The sequence below is a fragment of the Haliotis asinina genome, chromosome 1 (assembly GCF_037392515.1).
Source record: "Haliotis asinina isolate JCU_RB_2024 chromosome 1, JCU_Hal_asi_v2, whole genome shotgun sequence".
NCBI lineage: Eukaryota > Metazoa > Mollusca > Gastropoda > Lepetellida > Haliotidae > Haliotis > Haliotis asinina.
In genome coordinates, this window is record NC_090280.1 from 86,279,987 (window position 1) to 86,304,060 (window position 24,074).

The 24,074-nt window shown below is 40.2% G+C and overlaps 2 protein-coding genes across 6 annotated transcripts; one reads left to right on the forward strand and one right to left on the reverse strand.

Annotated features, from left to right (window-relative positions):
* Positions 1 to 1,002: 1,002 nt before the first annotated feature.
* LOC137298667 (uncharacterized) lies at positions 1,003 to 8,747 on the reverse strand. Of its 2 annotated transcripts, none has more exons than XM_067830959.1 (6): positions 8,663 to 8,747; positions 7,741 to 7,815; positions 6,536 to 6,943; positions 4,780 to 4,854; positions 1,967 to 2,005; positions 1,003 to 1,092 (listed from the first exon to the last, which is right to left on the reverse strand). In XM_067830959.1, the coding sequence occupies exons 2-6, from the start codon at positions 7,796 to 7,798 to the stop codon at positions 1,076 to 1,078; spliced, it is 597 nt and encodes a 198-aa protein (XP_067687060.1). In that variant the 5' UTR covers positions 7,799 to 7,815; positions 8,663 to 8,747; the 3' UTR covers positions 1,003 to 1,075. The 2 variants fall into 2 exon arrangements, with proteins under 2 accessions (XP_067687060.1, XP_067687052.1); XM_067830951.1 differs by lacking the exon at positions 8,663 to 8,747 and adding an exon at positions 8,548 to 8,614.
* Positions 8,748 to 11,211: 2,464 nt separating this feature from the next.
* On the forward strand, positions 11,212 to 23,013 carry LOC137283746 (uncharacterized). 4 transcript variants are annotated; one of them, XM_067815418.1, is made up of 4 exons: positions 11,212 to 11,337; positions 13,802 to 13,949; positions 18,250 to 18,395; positions 22,867 to 23,013. In XM_067815418.1, exons 1-4 carry the CDS (start codon positions 11,295 to 11,297, stop codon positions 22,941 to 22,943), a joined length of 414 nt encoding a protein of 137 aa, XP_067671519.1. In that variant the 5' UTR covers positions 11,212 to 11,294; the 3' UTR covers positions 22,944 to 23,013. The 4 variants fall into 4 exon arrangements, with proteins under 4 accessions (XP_067671519.1, XP_067671543.1, XP_067671535.1 ...); XM_067815442.1 differs by lacking the exon at positions 11,212 to 11,337 and adding an exon at positions 12,544 to 12,580; XM_067815434.1 differs by lacking the exon at positions 11,212 to 11,337 and adding an exon at positions 12,796 to 13,244.
* The last annotated feature ends 1,061 nt before the right edge of the window (positions 23,014 to 24,074 follow it).

The window sequence follows — 24,074 nt, forward strand, 5'->3', positions numbered from 1 at the left end:
TTGTCATCAAACGGTAGACCTTCAGCGGGGCCAGAAATCTCCATGTGAATTATATACTTTCATAGGATGTGTGTCCATCATTCGACATGCCACATATAACGCCACTATGTTAATTGAGAAAGAAATCTGAAATCTCCAAATTCCGGTCTCAATGATTAACAATAATCGTTAATACTATCAAGAAAGGGGTTTTTTTTATATTCGCAAAAACCTTTTTGAGATTAGCGGCATTAAAATCGTGTGGATTTTCGAAAAAGCAAAGGATCTCTCTTTCAACCTCAAAGAGTGTTCTGTCTGTCCAGACATTTGATTTGTCAGTTTTGTACACTAATACCCACACGACGAACTTCATTTCGGGATCCATCGTGCATTATCTAAATACACGTTATACTTCCGTGTCCATCTTCGGAGGTTTAGAACAATTTACCCAAACTGAAGGAAATGTCTTTTGAACTTTCTTGGGAAAACTGTATGTGTAAGGCGGGAATTTCTCATGGATGACATTTAGTAAAATCTAGGGAATGCCCGGACACATTTGTCATCTCTGCAAACAAATCAGGAGGTACCACACCAAGGGCACCGCGATCAATAGGGAATTGGACGACAGTGTGCTTTTGAAGGGCGAGGTCCAGATACGTTATGAATTATGAAGATGAAAATATAGTTAAGATGTATCTTACTATTCAGTATTTGATATAGCTCCATACGCGTTCCTTGAAACTGCTTTTTCTGAAACAAGTGTTGCATTAACGGGATGTGGGTTAATTCCGTGAGTGAGTGAGGTTTTGTGCAGCTTTCAGCAATATTCCCTCGATAATCATAGACACCTGAAAAGGCTACTGAATCCACGCGGGGAATCGAACCCGGATCTTCGACGTGACAAGCGAACGCATTCACCACTGGGCTATCTCACCACCTGTTTATCAGGAGTAATCAGATTTTACACTGTCATTTACAAAATCAAGCTAAACATATATATTTGTATAAAGGACCAGACGCAAGTGACTTAGGTTTTAATTTATTGTAAATCCACATTTATATTTTAATGCTGGCCATTATGGAGTGAAGATGTTTCTTAGAAGCCGAGAAGATCTGGAACAGCAAGCACGAGACATGGAATATTTTAAAAAAAAACAAAAACGAGCGAATTTTGAAAGCAGCTAATATAAAATCTTCTCTTCATTTGATCAGATGGTAATGATGTGTCCGTATACATCATGCTCTGTCTCTCAGACAAAAAAGCACGCATGGATAATATTGCTTTACGAAATTTTGCGTTTGATTGTTATAATTTTGCCATTATAATGCCGAGCTGGTTTTTTTAACGGATCCACAGAGCGAAAACGCATCTCCGAAAACTTTAATGCACTTTCGCGTCCGAAAATGTCAAATAGAGAAACAGTAATTCACAACTGCCGCAGGCAGGAGAAGGGACCAGAATTCAACAGGATCGTATTTAAAGATTTGTTCAGCCCATGCCGAGACGATGCAGGGCAGTTTTGAGGGCTCATGGTGGCGACAACACATATCAAAGACAACGGCCAACTATTGAAGTTGTTAAAAACGTTAACAGACAGTTCACCTTTTCGATGGGAATTTGGCTGCAACTCATCCAGAATGATGTGTTATCGCATTTTTGAATCGACAGATTACGTTCGCGAACCTATATACCCATGCGTTTATTTCATGGGAGAGTATATGGCCTCATCACAAGTGGTCTTTTATTTTACGTCATAAAAATGTTCCAAGCCTTAAAAAATAAAAATGTATTTCAAGTCAAAAGGAGAAGTTTTTTCCCCTGTCCTCTCAGTCAGCACTGTTATATCAACCAAGTCAGAGAGGCTAAACACACGATCCCGTTAGTCGCCTGATTTGGCAAGCCTAGGTTGCTGACAATTAAATCTAAGCGTCAAAGGGGAGGTATTGGAATATTTAGATAAACAAATAACACAAACACCATACTTACATGAATCAAGGATGGGGTCGTATCCGTTATAACCCCCGTCTGTGGGAAACAAAGTTAAGGCGTCATGAGTTTGAAACCACAGTCAAACACTGTATTGTCTAAATTCAATAGACTTTCATTAAGACCTGTTGTTTTCATGCGTTCGAAATGACAGCACAATTATGACTAAATTATGCAGGGACCAAGCTTTTACTTCGAAATGACCGTATGTTCGATACATTGAAGTTGCTTCATTTCATTAACACCTATCTTATGTACCATAAACAATTTACAAACCTGCCCTTTGACAGTAATAAAATCAGGTTATAGTCATAGTGTTGACCAGTGTGGCATAGATCGAGTGAACGTCTCTGTTTTACGACATAGGAAATAGTAGTGACGTCACGATTCACGCTACACTTGTGCATCGGTGGCAAGCTCAGCACGATGCTATACATAGTTCATTTGTTTTAGTATCGATTGTAATTTGACATATAGCGTTACCGATGCATATAAAAATTAAATGTTTATCGGGCACATTTTTTACAAAAGTGACGAGAGCAGTAGGACGTTTCTTTTAAGAAAAGATTACAGATAAAAAGTGACGAGGGAGGAACACATTTTTTTTCCTCAGAAATACAGCTTGGGAAGTTTAGCACGTGTTAATTGGTTGTAAATTCAGCCATACTTGTTCTTACAGACACTCGTTCTTATAGAGGACAAATGGATGATCGTGTCGAGGCAAAGTCATTTTTTTAAATGGCAATGAAAAAAATCGTTACGCGAACAAGTGACGCGCCGATGCCCGAGAAACATTTCACTTTTTTATTCAGCCTAATTATTTTGATGTCGCGCCGTTATGTCTAAAACATTTTGTTAAATACAAATAGGATATTTTTGAAAGTTAACTCTTGTAATTATGTTATACAGAAAATTAGATATAACTAGACTTGGTGAGTGGTTGATCAATACTTGGCTGTTACTCAGCTCCCCTTCTCAAGTGATCTCTACCAAAATGTGTGGTGACTGGGGCGAGCTATGGTATGAGCTGATTCTTATGAACCAAATGTCTGAAATGTAGCATCGCTCTACTTGTAGTATCATGACCTCAGCATCGAGATGCGTATGATATCTTCACCTCAGCATAACTCTAGGTATCGCATCGTAACCTCGAGATCGAAATACGTATCGAATCCTGACCTCAGCACGGCGGTACGTATTGCATCTTTACCTAATGATCGAGATACGTAACGTCTCGCAACCTCATGAGTTACGTATCGTACCGCGACCTCAGGATCGGGATACGTATCGGATTGTGACCTCAGGGTCGAGCTACGTATCGTACCGCGACCTAAGGATCGGGATACGTATCGGATTGTGACCTCCGTATCGGGCTGCTTATCGTATCGTGACCTCAGCATCACACTACCAATCGTATCGTGACCACCCCAGTAAATACACTGAAATCAATATCACGATCCCCTGGAAATATTCGAATCTGCATGAGGCAAAACATATCTTTAATATAGAACGAATAAATAACGTTTTGCGCCGCATCATATTTCGTATATTTATCATTAGTAAACGTCATGTTCTAAGGGCATTTTCTGGTCTGAATGCAAAATATTCGGAGACTATTCCGGAATTCCAAAAGGTTAGACCCGTAAGTGTATTTTGTATTCTATTTCGGAATCCCAATAGGCGATATGATGTAAATGAAAGTATTTTGTATTCTAATCCGAAATCCCAATAGGTGAGACCATTTAAACAAAGTATGTATTCCAGTTCGAAATCCCCAAAGTGAGGCCCTGTAAATGTCAAGTATTGTGTAATCCAAAATCCCAGTGGGTAGCTATAGGATGCTGTGAAATGTGTTTCGTATTCTGGTCCGAAATCCTAATGGGTTCGATTCTGTTTCGTATTCTAGTCTGAATGTATATCCCGAAGATGGATGTAACCTACACGGTTTTATAGTTTTACACCTCTTTTAGCAATATTCCAGCAACATCAGCGGGGCGACACCAGAAACGGGTCTCATACATTGTGCTCACGTGGAAATCCAACCAGAGACTTCGGCGCGACGGGCGAATGCTTTAACCACTAGGCTACCCCACCACCTCTTTGACAGCATGGACAATCGGGTTTTCACCGTTCATCTATAGAGTTAAACCTTTCAAATATATACTCTTAAAAAAGTAGGGGATCCTCCTTTTTTTTATTTACGATTAAAAATATTTAGGTGATTTATCGGAGTCACTCAATGTTGATATGCAATTATTGAATGTTTTGAGAGTGCATCACTCTTTGCACTTCCTTACAACCATAGTTATTTGGGAAGTAGTCGCTTTTTTAAAGATGATTGGTGTACGGCATGTGATTTGCATGTATACGATTTTCATTTTAAAACAAACATCTTGAAACAACCACTAACAAATGTGTGATGCAAGATGAGTGTCAAAATTAATGTTCTAAGTGATTTCTCGAGCTTGTTCTAAGTGATTTCTCGACCTTCTTGAAAAAAACCCCGTCAAAATCAAGAATGGGACCCCATGCACGTGTATGGGGCTGCTGCGTTGTGCACGTGCATATCATGCGTTGTGTTTAGGGGTGGTAATAGAGGGAAATGGTGGCGCGTTTGTAAGATGTCTGTCCTTGAAACGTTTGTTAACGTTTACACTTCCTATTTAAACTGAAAGTTCATTATCCCCTACGTTTTTTAAAAGTATGTTTGTATAAAGGAAACAGCGCCGGTAGCCGGTTCCCACTATCACACTGTTTTCATCCTTCCAGGAATTCAAAAGAGGTCTATGTAGTTTGTATTTGTCTTTGCTTACTGAGACCAGCTCCAGCAGCTCCTGCACCTGCGGCTCCTGCTCCTACAGCTGCAGCTGGGGTCGGTGTGGGTGCTCCTGGAGACAAGAACATAAATTTGTCAAAGACATATCTATTCCTTATGATTTTGTTTTCTTGTTTGACGCCACACTCAGCAATATTACAGCTATCTGTAAATAACCCAGACAATCCTGTGATTGACGTGATGAGTGTGGATGTGGGTTAGGATTCTGTGTAGTAATTTCGTACTCCCATAACAAACTGGAGGGAGCTTGTGTAGTGCTTCTGCATACACATCCTGCCTGGACATGGAATCTGGACCAGACAATCAAGTGATCAACAGCATGAGTATCAATCCACGCAACTGATATACGGTGACCCGTGACAAGTCGGCGAACCAGACCTCCCGATCCCAGTAATTTCCCCTCACGACAAGCATGGGTTGCTGAAGATCAGTTCTAACCCTAATCCTCCGCCGTATAGCTGGAATATTGCTGAGTACGGCGTAAAACTAATCTCATTCACTCACTCAATAACCAAAAGTTTGCCTGGTACATTATTAAAGATGCCTTGTCTCTGTAGGCTTAACACAAACATAAACCTGAAATACTGCTGAGTGTTGTGTTAAGCAAACAAACACACACCATTAACGAGTAAAACAAAAATAACAAGAAAAACTTTACTGCAGCGAGGAAACACATATATCTGAAAAATTAATAACATGATATAACGCAAATTGTTCCGTTAATAACCTGCAGGTATTTTCTAATTTTGGTGCACCATCCCTTACATCTCAGTCGCGACTTGGTAGCCGTCAGCTAAATGTTTCTCTGACGACAACGTTATTGCAACAAAAACAATACATCAGTCACAAAAGTCACGATCAGTGTGACAAGGCCTGTCAGAATTTGAAGCGGTGTGATGGACGTCATCTAGAAGGACGTAGTGACAGGTGGTTCATGTTGTTTAAAGTCGCAGCCAAAGTATTTCGGTTGACAGAGCGACACAGTAATGCATTGTAATCTGACAGATTTACGAAGGAAATAAAAGTTATTGGTTTCTTGACAAGGCCTGAATATTTCTTGTTGGTATTTCGTATATACACGACTGCGTATTTAACAAAGGAACAGGAACACTATAGATTCTCCTAATTAATATGTTCGCGTACCGCTAAACGGTCCAGCAAATGCGAATAAATAAATCACATTTCTTGTCATTTGATTCGGTGACGCCCACTAAACGGCTGTTACGCCATGCTTGGCTGGAAACACATTGTAGCCGGTGCGGCGGTATTTGAATGATTCTGCATTTTTGTCAACACGTGGATAATAAAGTAAGCAGTCTATGACATCAATACAATCATGTAATTAATTATGTGAATGTATTTCGATATGGTTGTGTATATATGGAGTGAAAAAACCGGTAACACGCGTGTGACCTTTTCGCGCACTTGAGACAGGTGAATTTACATAATGTGTACACTGAGGTCTACGTTTATAAATAAAAAGCAAAAGAATATTGAAATAATACCGTCAGTAATCTGGGGTCTGGACCAGACAGTCCAGTATTCAACAGCAAGAGTATCGGTTTTAGCATCCGCTGACATTTGTCAACCAAGTCAACAAGCCTGACCACCTGATCCCGTCAGTCGCGTCCTCCGACAAACATTGGTTACTGAAGAGCAATTTTAACCCTGGTTATCACGTGCAGCATTGAGGGTGGCTCTATTATGATAAAGTAAGGTGAAAGATAGTGTACCGTAAGCGCGACGCAACAAAGCCTCTTGAAGGAGGTAGTCGCTGGATGGGTGAAGGTCGCCATAGACGGCATCAGCAATTCCAAGAGATGCCAAAGGTGAAAGAGGTGCTCCGGCAATAAGTGGATTCAGGTGACCAAGAGGATCCAGTGGGGAGTCTATGAGGGGATCCGGGTAGATCAAGTCAGGGTCGATAAACAAAGGGTTAATTCCTCTGAAGGGACTCCTTGGGTGACTAAGGTTGGGGTTGTAGCCTGCGGAAGCGGCTGCGGTGTTGACGGCTGCGGGCTTGGCTGCGGGTTGGCTTGGGCGGTAGACCGGCAGGGCTTGTCCTCCTGTGGCTGGTGCAGGTGTAGGTGCAACGGCAGCTGCAGGTGCTTTTGCGGAGGCAGCGGAACTTGGTGCTTTCACTGGTGACAGAACAACACACTCAACGTATTAAATAAAACGTTAACATTTGATTTTGTTGATTTGTGTCTTTGTTGCTAACGCTGCATTCAGCAGTATTCTAGCTATATGGCGGCGGTCTGTCAATAATCGAGTCTCGACCAGACAATCCAGTGATCAACAGCATGATCATCGATCTACCCAGGTGGGATGCGATGACGTGTGCCAACCAAGTCCCGTTCCCGTTAGTCACCTCTAGCGACAAGCATGGGTTGCTGAAGATCAATTCTAACCAGCTCTTTACGGGTCCTTGTCATTTGAAGATGTTACCGTTCTCTAAGGAACGTGTCGTAAAGTTAATTTGAAGAAATATCGTTTACAAGAAATCAGCAGTTGCTAGTAAGAAAAAATAATTACACTGTATTTTACTTAAAAGAATTAAACGTACACCAGATTTTTCTTTTTTGCAATTATCCCAAAGGATGAATTATTGTAAACAGAGAGATCAGGATTTTGCTGACCCAAAAGTTTCTTTCGCATCACTGAAATCTGTTAAATTCCAATCTTGTTTTTAAAACTCACCTTCCATATAACATTTCAAACACAGGTTGACGAATAATGTTTTTGAATGTTAACATACGTTTTTAAGAAAAGGAGTGATGTTGCTGAAATATGGCTAAAAGCGGCATACAATCATACTCACTTTCTCATGATGTAAACCAGGACGACACTCATTCAGGCAGGACAAAAGCACAACTGTATTTGTATTAGTCAGAAATATTTTGCAATTCTTTGCTTACTACAGTGTCCGAATACCTACCAGCATCCACTCCTGTTCCTGCCAAGGCAATGAGAACCAAAACCCCCAATATCTGCATCTTGAACGTTAGTATCACTGTAAAAACAAATCAAATATCAATGATAAAGGGTAGGAAAACTCGACAAACCATAAACAAGAAATATCTGCTGAAAGTCCTCTGGGCGGTTCCAACAGTTACCATGTTTGTGAACCAAAAGTGTTTTCATTTAAGAGTTAAGGGGGAAGATATTCTCTTGGGGAACATTTATATTTTTACATACAGATTGTATGCAACATTTAGCCCACCGTCACCTATAACATACATATCAAACATATTTAAGAGACGTATGCAATGTCTTGCTTGGATCTGTTGTCATAGGTTAGTACGGGAATATTTCCATAAGATCTGATCAAGACAGCGTTTGAATCAAAATGATGTTTATACGTTCTGCTGGCAAGGGGCGGTGGAGTAGTCTAGTGGTTAAAGTGTTACACCGATGACCGGGGTTCGATTCCCCACGTGTGTGCAATATGTGAAGCCTATTTCTGGTGTCCCCCGCCACGATATTGCTGGAATATTGCTAAAACAGTGTAAAAGCATACTCATTCACTCATTTGTCCTGACAATTGAGGGAGGGATGAAAATACGACAAATGGAATAAGAAAAAAAGGTACTCTAAAGGAGTACTAAAGGCGGAACAAGAAAAAGAGTAAACGAAAGAAAAGATACGAGAGATAGAACAAGAAAAATAGAAAACGAAACGAAAGATAAGAAAGATGGTACAAGAAATTGACAACACGGAAGGAAGAATGCGAGAGGTCGCTCACGCTCACGGAAGATAGAACACGAAGAGAGGACGAGAAAGAATTTAACAGGCATGAGGGAACAAGATGGATAAAAACCAAAACTAGAAATGGAAAGAGTAACGGTATTCACACTCACCACAGCCTGCTGTCCCTTGAAGTATGTCATGTGCAACAGTCCAACTTATGCTCGGAAGATGAAGAATCCACTGGTTTTGATTGGTTGAAGTGACGCAAACAAGGGTGGGGTGATTGATGAATTAGGCATAGAGTTATATGAGCAGCACATTGTCAGTTATGACTTTTTACATATTTATCTTATTCGTCTTTGTCACGAATGTCCTAATATGAGAGCTAATACCTTCAAACCGTGCCAATACACTCGGGTGCACGCACTTTATCTGACATGCGTTTGTTCCACTGCCCATAAAATGGGAATATAACTTATTTTGGTGACAATTTAAACCTGTATGTTTCAAAATTGATTGATTTAGTATGACAACCTTCTTCATATTCGTACAAGAATTGGTTCAGGAAGGAGATATTAATAACTTTACATCTGTTGTAGTCTGTTCAGTCGGGACTGTGGGTGAAGTGAAATGAAAGATATAGCTTGAAATAGGTGTATGTGAATTTGAGAAATGTGAAATCCGCGTGATGCATATTGTAAGTGATGTTGTGGATTGAGGTATTGTACAGGGCGGGAAGTGACGACAGGCGTGCGCTGTGATGTGTTCCATGACGTAACTGACGTTAACCAGTGGGGACAGTAGTGACGATGCATCGAACCATCGAAGGATTGCAATTGTCGAGTCTCCGATAGCAGTTAATCGATGTTAGAAACGAAAACCTATCGACACATCCATAGTATGTGTGATTATCTGTTTAGCAATTGACTTCCGTTGAGACATGCGCAGCGCAAAATACGGGTTGTTGGGAGGCAGACGTGTAGCTTCAATAATGGGTTTATTACCGTGACTGTTTACATAATCTGGGTTTCACGTTTCTTGTCAGTTATTAAGAGACACCAAAACTACTTCAACTTGTTTTATTTCATAGAAACTATACAATCATTTGGGAAATGGTGTCAAGTGAGACAACTAAAGGAGAGAAAAGCCATTGCAATGGTATTGCAATAGTTGGCTACAACAGACTATCGCAAAGGTATCTTGCAAAGGGCTATTGCTATCACAGTAGTTGTTTTCCCGTCACTTGTCACCCGAGGAAGACAGTTCGTGGGTGACTAGGTTTGGTTAAAGACCCGATAGTGTTTGGATGTTGTTGTTTTTTAATTCCACGTGTTCAGGTCTGGTGCTGAGAAACCATGATACTTTGGGTTCAAAAGTCTGATCAGACAACTCATACACGGTGTTTCTGGTATTATGTATTTGTTTCAAACGCTTATCTGATTGAAGCGAGCGATAGTCGATGCATGGCATTTGGACTCAGTCGTACTGCACGAGATTCGCCCGGAACGACCCGTGTTAACCTTTTCTATGTCATATAATACTTTGACACGTCTCCGAAGCGAGGTGCTGATTGATTAGGCGTCCTGGCGTGACCTATAATAGGATACGTTTAGATCTAATTTTGTAGGAGTAACGAGCACCAACATCTTTTTAATGAGTTTGGTAGAAACTCCGCCCAACTCTGTTTTAATGTTGTGTCTAAAATAGTTCTCAACAACGCGTCAGAATGGTACACGGAGTACGTGATCTTTAATGACCGTTTTTCAGATTTTCATCGTGTTTCATTGTTTTCATATGGCAGTTATCGTCCCCATTCTGATCAATGTGTGACTGTTCCGCTTTACGAATCAGCGTTCGATAATGCGCTCTTTTATGTACATCTCAAACAACGAGACAACATAGTCGTCCCCTTGCTTGACTGTTAATATTGCAGCATGGTAGCCTACTGGTAAGAGCGGTCGCTCGTCACGCCAGAGACCCAGGTTCGAGTCCCCACATAGGTATAATGTATGTAGCCAGGTTTTGGTGTACCCTGTCTTCATATTGCTGAAAAATGTTAAAACTCCGTTAGATCGTTCTTGAAATGTATTTCTTTAATATTCGTTGTTGTAGAAACACGCTATTAGAATGATGCTCTCCAGTTAGCTGGGTCATTTAAAGAACTAGTCGGTCGTTAAGAATATATAGTTTCTTCATTACATTTCCTTTTGCATAATAAAGATCACTTAGCTGTGAAAGTGACAATATCGTCCATCATCAGATGACATGCCTATCACGTTCTGGAAATTGATAAAGTGACTGAGGATTACTACAGTGTAATATGTCAATAATCGTTCTGTCTGTACACATGCCCATGTCCTTTGGCATAACTGTGTATCGGTGAGTTTGTCTTGCCTTGTCTTGTCTTCTATTGCCTTCATACCTATAATACACGTTTTGAACATATAAGAAGTTCATACGCACATACACACACGCGCATGCGCACACACACACATTATTTGGTACAAAACAAAGGGGGAGACATACAGACAAACTGACACACAGACATGGATAGATAAATAGATAGATAGATACACAGATAGCTGGATACATAGATATGTAGATACACACATGCATGCATATGCACGCACGGATACACACACACACATGCATACATGTTATTGACAAAGCTATAATGTCCTCATACCTTAATAGAGAACAACTGTGTCGCTAAGACAATCTTTGTTCTTATCTCTCTGATTCAAGAACCGCCAGCCACGTCTTATCACCTCGTTGTCGCCTTGTCAGAAACAAACAGTCACCATGTTGAAGACATTAATCATCTGTCTGGCTTTACCGCTTTCTGGTAAGATCATATGTGAACACTACAATTGCTGCAGAGATTTAATACACTAACAGTCGGTATGCTAAATTTGTTGAGTAAATATATGATGAAACGTCGGCAATATTTTGTTTTGACCGAACAGATCAAAATAACTATTACCATGTATGCTGGACATTTTCTTTGAGCATTCTGTTTAGCATTTCCCATCTCACATGAAGTTATATATTCAAACGTCACTGAATAATCTTGACCAGTTATGGACCAACCTTCAAAACAACGTCACGAAAATGTCATTAACACTTGGCCTTCGAGGACATCGTTTGTCTGTTTGTTGTCTAACGCTCAGCTGTTTTCCAGCTATATATCATTTGTCGAGTGATAATAATCAAATCTGGACCAGACAATCAACTGAACGTCAGTATGAGCATCAATACATACAAATGCGATAAGATGACATTTGTCAACCAAATCAGCGAGCTTCGCAACCCGGGGTTCCCTTCACAAACCACTAAGGTGATCGTAAGTCACTAAGGCAACCTTAGTGCAATGTTAAAGAATGGGAGTTTAGGTCAACCATAGGCAAACTGTAGCGCAAACAGCCTGCGCAGCATAGAGAAAATGACCAGTCTTCTTTACATGCGAACGAAGCGAGCAAAGGTTGGCAACGTACTTTCCTGCTTCAGTTCGACAAGTATTTTCCACGTCAAAATAAAATATCGCCACCAGCAAATGTATAGACCCATTTCTTCACTGGGTTGTGCTCTCACATTTCCAACCCCATGTTGAATAGTTACCCACGTGAAATAATTTTTATTCAACATTTTAAGCGCAACGCGTTTTAGATCAGACCGTCCTTCGTCTCCATTCCCCCTTCCAGCTTCCGGGTCAATGGAGTGAAGGAACAGGAGGGTATTATTCTATATGGAATACTTACAGTTACCTCCCCTGCTTCATCCACTCATTACCCCAGAAGTGTTTTTATGTAGAATATATGTTACGAAATTCTAACAATAGCGAGGACAGATAAGACAAATAAACTCCAACAGGTTCACGATAAAAGTAGGCAATATGGTATTTCTTTTTTAACTTCTGCTTATTCATGTTCCGTCACTCCGTTCAGCTGGAAGCTGACAGGGGTAATGGAGGCGAAGAACGATCTGAATATCACGAGTGGCACTTAAAATGTTGATTAAAACATATTTCACGCGAGTAATTACTAAACATGGGGTACGAAATGTGAGAGCATAGTCAAGTGAGGAAATGGGTATGTACCTTTGATGGTGGCGATATTATATTTTGACATGAAAAATATTTTTCGAACTGAAGCGAGGAACCTATGTTGCCAACCTTTGTTCGCTTCGCTCGCATATAAGACGACCTGTCATATTCTTTATGCTGCGCAACCCCATTTGCGCTACAGTTTGCCTGTGTGTCAATCTTAGTAACGGTTGCCCCATGGGTTGCCGAGGACCAGTTCTAAGAAGTGTTTGCCATACTTAAATTTACCAGCCGTCTTCGGGGCCTGCTGCTACCTTCAGGTTTAAAATCTACAGGCAATGAATGAAATCTGCAGGCCCAATACATACAAAATAGACTACAGTGTACACAGTTTCACACTGTTTCTACAAGATCAACTGAAGCCTATGGCACACAGAGGAGCTTCTATTTGTTAGACTGAAGTTGACAATCCTACACCCAAGGAAATACCAGGAAGTGAAGCTGAAAGTTATCGGAACATGAAGGATCGTGGATGATTCCTGAACGTTAATAAAGGAAACAGGGGAAACATTCCAGATGAAAAATAATTGACAGCTAATTTACTGAATGCCATAAGGACCTGCACATTTTTGTAACTTCCGATACAGTAACAACGGACGCTGGGTCTATAACGTTGATTGTATGCCTGATGTTCACGGGTTTCAGAGTACGTGAGTGATTTTGGATTAAACATTATTTCCGTTGTGGTAATGGAAGGATCGTCTCTTGTACGTATATTCAATGTGACGCACTTCTCGTATTCGGTGATGGCACAGAAAGGTCAAGGCCTATCTGGGTCAGGGTCTTGCGCGTCTAAACAATGGTTTGTGCTCAAGAAACTTCCTTCTTTGGTTTGGCACACTCGGCGATATTCAGTCCACATGCCAGTGGACAGTAAATAATCAAGTCTAGACAAAGCAGCCCTTGGCCAGATATCAAATCATCGGCTGGGGTGGTATTGTATAGAGTCATTGAGGGTGGTTTACGTCGCTGAAGGAATACTCCAGCAATATCACGACTGGGAACACCACACATGGGTTTCACAAGCTATACTCATGTAGAGAATCAAACCCGGGTCTTCGGCGTAACGAGCGAACGCTTTAATTACTAGGCTATGTTACCGTGCTTGGAACACCCAATGCGAGGTCGATCACCCATCCTCTCACAACAAGCAAACGTTTTGGGGATGCATTCAAGAGATAACAGTAAACGTATGTTTCTGCCACAGCTTCCTGGACGTTGGACTGTACTGGTCTGGAGAACGGCGTCTACCTCTACACATGCTTCTCCTACACCGAGTGCGTCAACGGCAGCAAAGGAGTCATCAAGTGTGCCTCCAATGAAGTGTTCAGTGCAGCGGATGGCTTGTGCATCGAGTGCGTGTTGACTTGCCGTTGTATAACTGTCTCCAGCCGTGTGTGTCAGTGTTGACTTGCCGTTGTATAACTGTCTCCAGCTGTGTGTGTCAGTGTTGACTTGTCGTTTTATAACTGTCTCCAGCTGTGTGTGTCAGTGTTGACTTGCCGTTGTATAAGTGTCTCCAGCTGTGTGTGTCAGTGTTGACTGGCTGTTGTATAAGTGTCTCCAGCTGTGTGTGTCAGTGTTGACTTGACGTTGTATAACTGTCTGCAGCTGTGTGTGTCAGTGTTGACGTGCCGTTGTATAACTGTCTCCAGCTGTGCCTGTCAGTGTTGACTGGCTGTTGTATAACTGTCTCCAGCTGTGTGTGTCAGTGTTGACTTGCCGTTGTATAACTGTCTCCAGCTGTGTGTGTCAGTGTTGACTTGTCGTTTTATAACTGTCTCCAGCTGTGTGTGTCAGTGTTGACTTGCCGTTGTATAAGTGTCTCCAGCTGTGTGTGTCAGTGTTGACGTGCCGTTGTATAACTGTCTCCAGCTGTGTGTGTCAGTGTTGACTGGCTGTTGTATAACTGTCTCCAGCTGTGTGTGTCAGTGTTGACTTGCCGTTGTATAACTGCCTCCAGCTGTGTGTGTCAGTGTTGACTTGCCGTTTGTATAACTGTCTCCAGCTGTGTCTGTCAGTGTTGACTGGCCGTTGTATAACTGTCTCCAGCTGTGTGTGTCAGTGTTGACTGGCTGTTGTATAACTGTCTCCAGCTGTGTGTGTCAGTGTTGACTGGCTGTTGTATAACTGCCTCCAGCTGTGTGTGTCAGTGTTGACTTGCCGTTGTATAACTGCCTCCAGCTGTGTGTGTCAGTGTTGACTTGCCGTTTGTATAACTGTCTCCAGCTGTGTCTGTCAGTGTTGACTGGCCGTTGTATAACTGTCCCTAGCTGTGTCTGTCAGTGTTGACTTGACGTTGTATAACTGTCTGCAGCTGTGTGTGTCAGTGTTGACGTGCCGTTGTATAACTGTCTCCAGCTGTGTCTGTCAGTGTTGACTTGCTGTTGTATAACTGTCTCCAGCTGTGTGTGTCAGTGTTGACTTGACGTTGTATAACTGTCTCAAGCTGTGTGTGTCAGTGTTGACTGGCTGTTGTATAACTGTCCCTAGCTGTGTCTGTCAGTGTTGACTTGACGTTGTATAACTGTCTCAAGCTGTGTATGTCAGTGTTGACTGGCTGTTGTATAACTGTCCCTAGCTGTGTCTGTCAGTGTTGACTTGCTGTTGTATAACTGTCTCCAGCTGTGTCTGTCAGTGTTAACTTGCTGTTGTATAAGTGTCTCCAGCTGTGTCTGTAAGTGTTGACTTGCTGTTGTATAACTGTCTCCAGCTGTGTCTGTCAGTGTTGACTTGCTGTTGTATAAGTGTCTTCAGCTGTGTCTGTAAGTATTGACTCCCAGTTGTATAATTCTTCAGCTGTATCTGTCTGTGAGGTGATAATTAATAACAGGGATTTATTGTGGGTGTACCCTCGGCGGGGATTGAAGTTCCATACACGCATTGACCCCTTGGAGGGTAAGTAAGCTCCATTTCAATCGAAATATTGCTATATTTACCATTCTTTTAATATCAGAATACGTGTTACTTTGATATTGGGCTAAAATTCACAATAATCGCATCTGAAGGGCTGGTGTAATTCCAGCTTGGGTCCATACATAGCAAAAGCATTGTAAGTCCCCATGGTGCCTAGTATGGTGATCTACCTTCAGTTGCTGGGGCGTTTTATATTGCATTGTCCTGGTGAAAATGTAATATTAGCGCTAGTTGCTGATGATTCTAATCCTGATATTACGGGAGCTGCTATATGTGATATCTAAACACTTCCAATTATATTCTAGAAATCCTTTTGCCCAGACGCTCTCCGCACTGTTGCCAGCTTCTGACACAAAATTTGGCAAACGTGTTATTATGGTTAGATCGCTGACTTTGTGTACTGACAACTACATCCATCACTCTGAGATTGTGGTTTTGAATCTCGGGTAGGACTCAACCCCCAAAAAGAACCAAAATATGTGCCCTCCCGAGAAAATGTCATCAAAGCAGAAGGATGGACACACGCTAGACACATAATAACGTTCATATGTCAGTAGGTAATAACATGTAAAAGATTAAGAAACGTTCTCAAGGAAAGTGTTTCCGCACGTTTGTGGTATCAGATACAACAGTTTGAGCTACAAAAGTACTGATGTCATAATGAGTGAGTGAGTGAGTGAGTGAGAGAGAGAGTAAAATTTTACAAAGTTACATCAGCAATATTTCAGCCATATCGTGACTCGACTGTGAGTTTAGTTTTACGCCGCGTTTAACAATTTTACAGCACTATCACGGCGGGGGACACCAGAGACGGGCTTTACTCATGGTACCCATTTGAGGAATCTAACCCGGGTCAAGTAAATGCTTTAACCACTTGGCTACCCACTGTGCCAGCCTATCGTGGCTAAGAAAGGTGAACATTTGTAAATGAATGAAAACAAAGTTAGAAAATATACTTTATTGTCTGCAAAGACATTAAAACAACTAGATTATCACAGAAATAAATTCAAAACTAGTAACTATTTTAACTAAAAATGACATTACAATATAATAAACGAAAGACTTCCAACACCTGAAATTAGATCACCATACTAGTGACGTACTGATGTCATAATTAGGGAAAGTTTGACAACATAATGGGGCGGTGGGTTAAGTTAGTGGTTAAAGCGTTCGCTCGTCACGCCAAAGACCTGGGTTCGTTTGCCAACATGGGTACAATGTGTGAAGGCCATTTCTGGTGTCCCTAGCTGTGATATTGCTGGAATATTGCTAAAAGCGGCGTAAAACTAAACTCACTACAATGTAATGACGACGTGATCCTGAAACCTCCTGACGCGGAAACACTTATTGCACACAGAAGCACTGTTAAAATTCAGTTAATATTTGACGTAAATTTTATTCATATTATTCAGGATTTAACTTTTGCATTTTTGATTTATGTGTTGTTTTTGTATTGGAAACATACTGTCGTGCACGGTGAAACATAACGTCATAACACACAACTTCCTTGAGGTAGATAAAGATCTGTTCATACCAGACTCCGATTCGAGTGCACTCCTATTTACATATTTACGAGATGAGGCTGAATTATGGCCTAAATGAACTTAGTTAAAAAGATTTTTACGAACATTTGTTCAGATTAATGAAGCCTGGGTGTCATAAACTGTTCGTCATTTTAAACATCTACGCTTGGGTTCAGTAACCTTGTAGCCCAGATATATATGTGTCAGGTAAAATATTTTTTGTTGGAAACTCAATTATGTTAATTTGTCACTGACACTTTTAGTTCTTGTGAAGTTCAAACCAATCAATGACTTCTTTTTTGCAGTAAGTGTCACCTCTGCACATATACATCATATGAAGTGTGTTGAAAAGTTTGATAATCCTACCCATAACAATCCCTTCCCTAAATTGAAACTTAAAAGTACTACAGTCTATCTGGCTCAAAAGCGGACCTATGAATTGCAATCTTACTTGAAAACTAATAAACATAAAAAAACTCAATGAAGCCTTGATCATAATCTAAACGTCATACCAACTCTGTGAGGTTTTTGCCGAATGTTTCTCCTTAATATAAATGGGTTGTTTCCTTCGATGTATGAAATAACTTTATAAAAGAATTCGAACCCACATTTTCATTGTCTTTTTCGGATATAGAGTGAGAAATTTAATTGTTCCTATCTTACATTTTCCGATTGGCATTTGTGTAAAATATGACAGAAACATATGTATGTCAATAACATTTCTGGAACAAAGAAACGCACTGTTCTACTCTGTAGGTATTGGTTCTCTATGTCCACCGACCTGTTACAGATACACCTTGTTTAAATAGACCCACAGGTGATAGGCATTGGTTTTCCGTGTCCAGCGACTTGTTATTAATGAAGCTTGTTCTTAAAATTTACAAACCCGTGGATGATAGGTATCAAATTTAACTGACCGTCGACCTGCTAAAGATGCAGTTTATTCTTACAGACTCGGGTATTATAGATGTGTTTTTCACGTTCGAAGACCTATTAAAGATGCAGTTTATTCTTACAGACTCGGGTATTATAGATGTGGGTTTCACGTTCGAAGATCTGTTACAGATGCAGTTTATTCTTACAGACTCGGGTATTATAGATGTGGGTTTCACGTTCGAAGATCTGTTACAGATGCAGCTAATTATTACAGACCCGCTGATGATGGGTATGTGTTTCTAGTCCATCGGTCTGTTATCGATGTGATTTGTTCTTACAGACCTGCGGATGATTCCTGGCCGTGTCAGGATGTTGTCGACTGCAAGACGCTCCCGGACAAACGCTACGCCGACACCAAGGGAGGCTGCCACACCTACTACACATGCCAGAACGGCTACTTCTACGGCCACAGCTACTGTCCAGAGGGTAAGGGTCCAAACCAGGCCAGGAAGTCACTTTATAGCCTTACCATAATATTGACTAATGGACAAAAAATATAGAAACAATCCACACAATTTGGGCGCTCCTTGTTCCTTGAGACTTCGCGTGTACGTCATTTGTCTGCAAGCAGAAGAAGTTGGTATTCAAGTTCAACACAAAATATTATAGGTGTCAACTTCTTCTTTGGTGTAAACGCAACGTCTCTCGGCTTGTCCTTGTTCCGTGGGCACATGAATGTTAACTTGCAGATATGCAGGATATATACTAGTGATTAACATGAAACGAGGGTTAATTTAATCATGTAAATGCAATGATTATGAGATGAAACAAGGAAACACTTACAGACAGACAGACAGACAGACAGACAGACATTTTATTCAGTAATAGGCCAGTGGCCCAAAATACAAACATAGCTATAATTAGAATTTACATGCGTTTATCTAAATACATCAGAATCTCTTATTTTCCCAACATTATATAAAAATAGGCATAAGTTTTTTATAACATCTATATTTTTTGAAGTCATAATGTTTATAAAACTGTGTTGTGATATAGGGTGTTTCAAGTATTTATCCAGAAACTTTTTTCTTATGTCTAGGTAGGCTTTACAATAAAGTAAAACATGTATTTCATCTTCAATTACATACAAATTCTTTTGATAGCAAAAGTGACAGAATCTTGAATCATAAGGGATATTGTTGTATCTGCCAGTCTCAGAACAAAGTTTATATTTGCCGCATCTAAATTTTGTTAAAGAATTTCTCAAATATGGGGCAATATCTATAGAGAGATAAGATTCGACATTCAAGGTGGACTTAAAGAGTATATAATTAGAACACTTGGTTGTATTATGTAGCGATGAGAACCAGTCTTGTGAAAGATTATCAGATAGTCTTTGTTTAAAAACAGACATGAAGACATCAATATTACCAATATCCTGTGCAATCCAGACAAAGCCAAACCCAAGTCTATATAATATATTCTTGATATGAGATGCCCAAGTCGTTCGTCCAGATTCATCTAGTGACTTTAGCATTAAATAACACTGGTGGGGCAACCTACAACTTGGGAGAGTTAAAAGTCTACACCAATATTTAACTGCCCTTGACATATAAGTAAGCTGAAGAGGGAATTTGCCACATTCACCTAGTGCCATGTTGTTACAAGTATTTTTACCAACTTTTAAGAAATATTTACATGTTTTTATCTGTATTTGTTCGATGATTTTACAGTGGGTAACACCCCAAATTTCTGAACCGTAGAAGAGAATTGGTTTTACCATAGCATCAAATATTCTAAAAAGATCTGCACATGACAGAAAACCTACACGTTTTTGGAATCTAAAGATAGCCATAACGGCTTTATTGGCTTGTGATGCAAGAGTAGTGTGAGCTTTAGTCCACACTAACCTAGGAGTAAACACGATACCCAAATACCTGTAGTATGAAACAACTTCCAGCTTTTGCCCAAAAAGAAACCACTTTTCATGCTGTCTAAGGGGCCCACTATTTCTGAACACAATAACCTTAGTCTTATCAATATTGACCTTCATACCAGTGACTCGACAAACATTCTCAAGGCCATGAATCTTCTTCTGTAGCTGGAATGCTGTATCTGAGACTGAGGAAACATCATCCGCAAACATTAGAGCATATAGGTTATTAACGTTAGGTGAAATAAATACACCACGGCCGCCAAATTGCTCCATACTTTGCATGAGCTGATTAATGAAGATAATAAACAGTTGGGGACTGAGGATGCAGCCCTGCCTAGTACCTATACTACAATCAAAATAGCTTGACAGACCTTTAGATGTTCTAACACAGGCTGACAACCTATCATACATTGATACCAAGATGTTATAGAATTTACCACCCACACCAACTCTTTTCAGACTTGACAGCAGAATTTTGTGATTAACTGTATCAAAGGCCTTAGAGAAATCAATAAACAGACAGTAGAACCTTCCTTTTTTCTTAACTGAGTATTTCTGAACCATAGCTTGAAGTGAGAAAATGTGGTCAGTGGTAGAATAATTGCTCCTAAATCCTGCCTGTGCTTCATGAATAATATTCTTCTCCTCACACCAAACCTGTAATCTACTGTTAAGAATGGAAGTGAATATTTTACACACTGAATCAATAAGAGAAATACCTCTGTAATTATTAGGGTTACTTTTGCCACCAGATTTATAAAAAGGACAAATAATGCTTCTGCCCCAGTGCACAGGAAAAATACTTTCCTGGAAAATCTTATTAAACAGCACTGTTAAGTAATTACTGATAAATGTCTTAGAAGCTTTAATGAAGTCAATTGCAATACCATCTGGTCCAGGGGACTTGTTTTTTGCCAGTTTATCAATGTGAAATAAGACTTCATTTTGGGTAATGTCACAGTTTAATGTTACAAGCTCTTCATCCTTGTAGACCTCTGAATTGATATCTCTGTCATGCACATTACCAGAACACTCAGTAAGAAGCCCTGAAAAGTGATTGTACCAGTTTTCACAACTTATATCGTATGTTTTGTCAGGTGTTGATATTGATCCTGATTGCTTTAGTGTTCTCCAGAATTCTCTTCGGTTGTTTCTTGCTGCCATAAGTTTTTCTTTTTGAATATCAAAGTAAGCTGTTCGTTTGTAGTTGAAAGTCTTCTTGAATGATTTACGTAGGGTTTTATAAATCAATATATCTAAGTTATTATCTCTATGGTCTCTCAGTGCTTTATATTTCAAATGTTTTAATTGTTCAAGTTCTTCGTCCCACCATGGGGGCTGAGGTTTGGAATTAATGTCATGGAAACCTGAAAATACCTTCCTATTGTGTTCTGCAGCTCTTTGGTACAGCTCAGTAAAAACATTTAATGAATCTTCAATATTAATGTCTATATAGTGATATAATTCTCTACGTAGTTTTCCATACAGGCTTTGGAACTTAGAGATAAACATATCACAGAGCTCTTCATTCCACACGTATTTAGTCCATACTGTTGTTGAATTACTCTCTATGCAATTGCTAGTTGGAGGATCTGTTGCTACAGGTGACTCGAGCACACCAGTAATGTTGGGTGGCTGGATATTCATAGAACAGTAAATAGGAAAATGATCAGACACATCACATGTACCAACACCAAAATTAGCAACTCTAGGAAACACAGATGTTGAAGCAATCATGTAGTCTACTAGACTAGAACCATTATGTGTAACACAAGTAAACTGTCCTTGTTTATCCTCATATAGTCTACCATTCATGATATGGATTCCAAATGCACAGCACAGTTCCATCAGTTTTCTACCAAAGTTGTTATGATGTATGTTGTCTTTACTTGATCTGGACATTTCAAAATCATCTGAGGGATAATCATCAACATCTCTTACAATAAAATCAATATTATCATTAGGAATGAAGTCTAAAAAGTCTTTAGTCCTAGCATTTAGGTCACCACTTAGGAAACACTTACAGCTATGATGAAAATAATATTCCGTGCAATAATACCCACATGAAACACATCACCATGGAATAATCATTTAGTGTCTACACGTTCCAACGTGCAGCGTTTACAGGTTCCAACGTTTTGCAAAACATCCAACAAGATATTAAACTTTCTTTTGCACATTATTAAACACCTGTGTTTTTCAGTATATTTGTTCACATATATATGATGTATACCATAAATGAAGTCTCATCTAAAAACATCGTTTATTACGCATCACACATTTGAACTGACTATTTACAACTTTCAGGAAACCGTTCAAAAATTCCACATAAGGTGTTCTACTCATTCATAAGATCGTTTGTATGATAGACAACGGACTTGAAGAGATATAAAACCAAATTTCTTTATAAATGAATCCACTTTCGGCGTAAATTGTTTGGAAGGGTATACGGAAACTTATTAAAGCGTCACTGACCAATTAAATTCATGTAAAATACATGAAGGTAAGATACCGGGTGTTCACTTGACCTCACCGCACCTCACCTGATACCTTCTCGGTACAAATACCCTTTCCTGCAGTTCACTAGTAGTTCACATACCTCATTACAAGTCAGCTGTGTCCCAGGAAACATTTCTTGGGGACCAAGAGGAGGTTTTTTTTAGATGAAAAGACAAGACAGTTATTCTTTGAATGAGTACTGACTGTATTTGACAAAAAATTCGCATTCTCGCATTCTCGTGTTTTGGGGACATAGCACTTTAGTCGATGACGCGAGAATGCGAGATCTGTATATGCTGTCACATCTCGACCTGTCAAACAAGGCAACAAAAATCGACAGAACGCGAGAATGCGACATTTTTCTAGCGTTCTCGCGGTTTTAACGCTGTCGTTGCGCATGCGCCGTATCATTAGGTGAAGGCGCATGTTCTGTAATTTCCCTCAAACGGGAGCCTCGTCCACAGGTGTACGTATTTGTTACTAAAATAAAGATGGATAATGTTGTCATTTCACATATTTCAGGAACCGTGTTTGATGAGGAGCATCAGTTCTGCAACTGGCCGACAAATGTTAAGCAGCCATGTGGCACTGCGGCATAGCGTGTACACATTAAACATGCATGTGTCTAAATTCGTGAGTTTTCAATAAAATTGCTCCAATACTGATGACTGACTGACTTTTGTTCTCATGTGTTTGTTTATGAAAATACCATAAGCACCTGCCTATTTGTTTCCCAATGTTTCATTGCACTTGAATCGCGCACGTGATTGCTTGATTACTATAGTCAAGTGGAAGGACCGAAAACGTTGTACCAAACGATGTTAAAATGGTAAGTTTTGTAACTCTGTTTGGCGCTCAGATACAGAGATATCATAGCCATAGGCAGATCAAGAGGAGGGTGCAGGATTACGCACTCCCCACCCCCTACCCCCATCCCCGATTTTTACTTGTAATTTTGTTTAAAAAACATTGAAAAGTCGGATGAAAATGAAGTGTGCACACACCCTTTTCTCAATAGTGCGCAAACCCCACAAGGCTCGTACTTGAATGCTAGAGGAATAATCCTGAATGGCATTTCAACGTCACCGCACCTTACTTCACTACGTCTCAAAACTCCTCAAAATACGCCACTTCAAATGATCTATGTCATCTCTCACATCTACCTTACCATATCTCACTTGACCGCACCTAACTTTACCTTATTTGACTGCATCTCTCCTTGACCTCATCTTGCTCCATCTCACTTCACTTGATCTTACCTCAATGCATGTCACCTCACTTAGTCTCATCTGACTGCATCTCACCTCACTTGACCTCATTTGACTGCATCTCACCTCACTTAGGAACATCTGACTGCATCTCACCTCAGGTGATCCTACCTTACGGAACCTCACTGTATCTCACCTCGCTTTACCCAGTTTGACTGCATCTCACCTCACTTGACCTTACTTGACTGCATCTCACCGCACTTGACCCAGTTTGACTGCATCTTACCTCACTTGACCTTACCTGACTGCATCTTAAGTCAGACTCACTGAAAACAACCTCAACCGATAATTAGTCAAGATTACAAACACATGAATCCCTTAAGGGTTCGTCAGACGTTAATACATTAAGGTAAACATAAAATATAAGGGATATCCAATACAATAAGGTGTTGTAACTAGTAGTGTTATACCTTTAATGAGATAAACAGTTAACAGGGACCCTTCACTCAGATGTGATCGGTC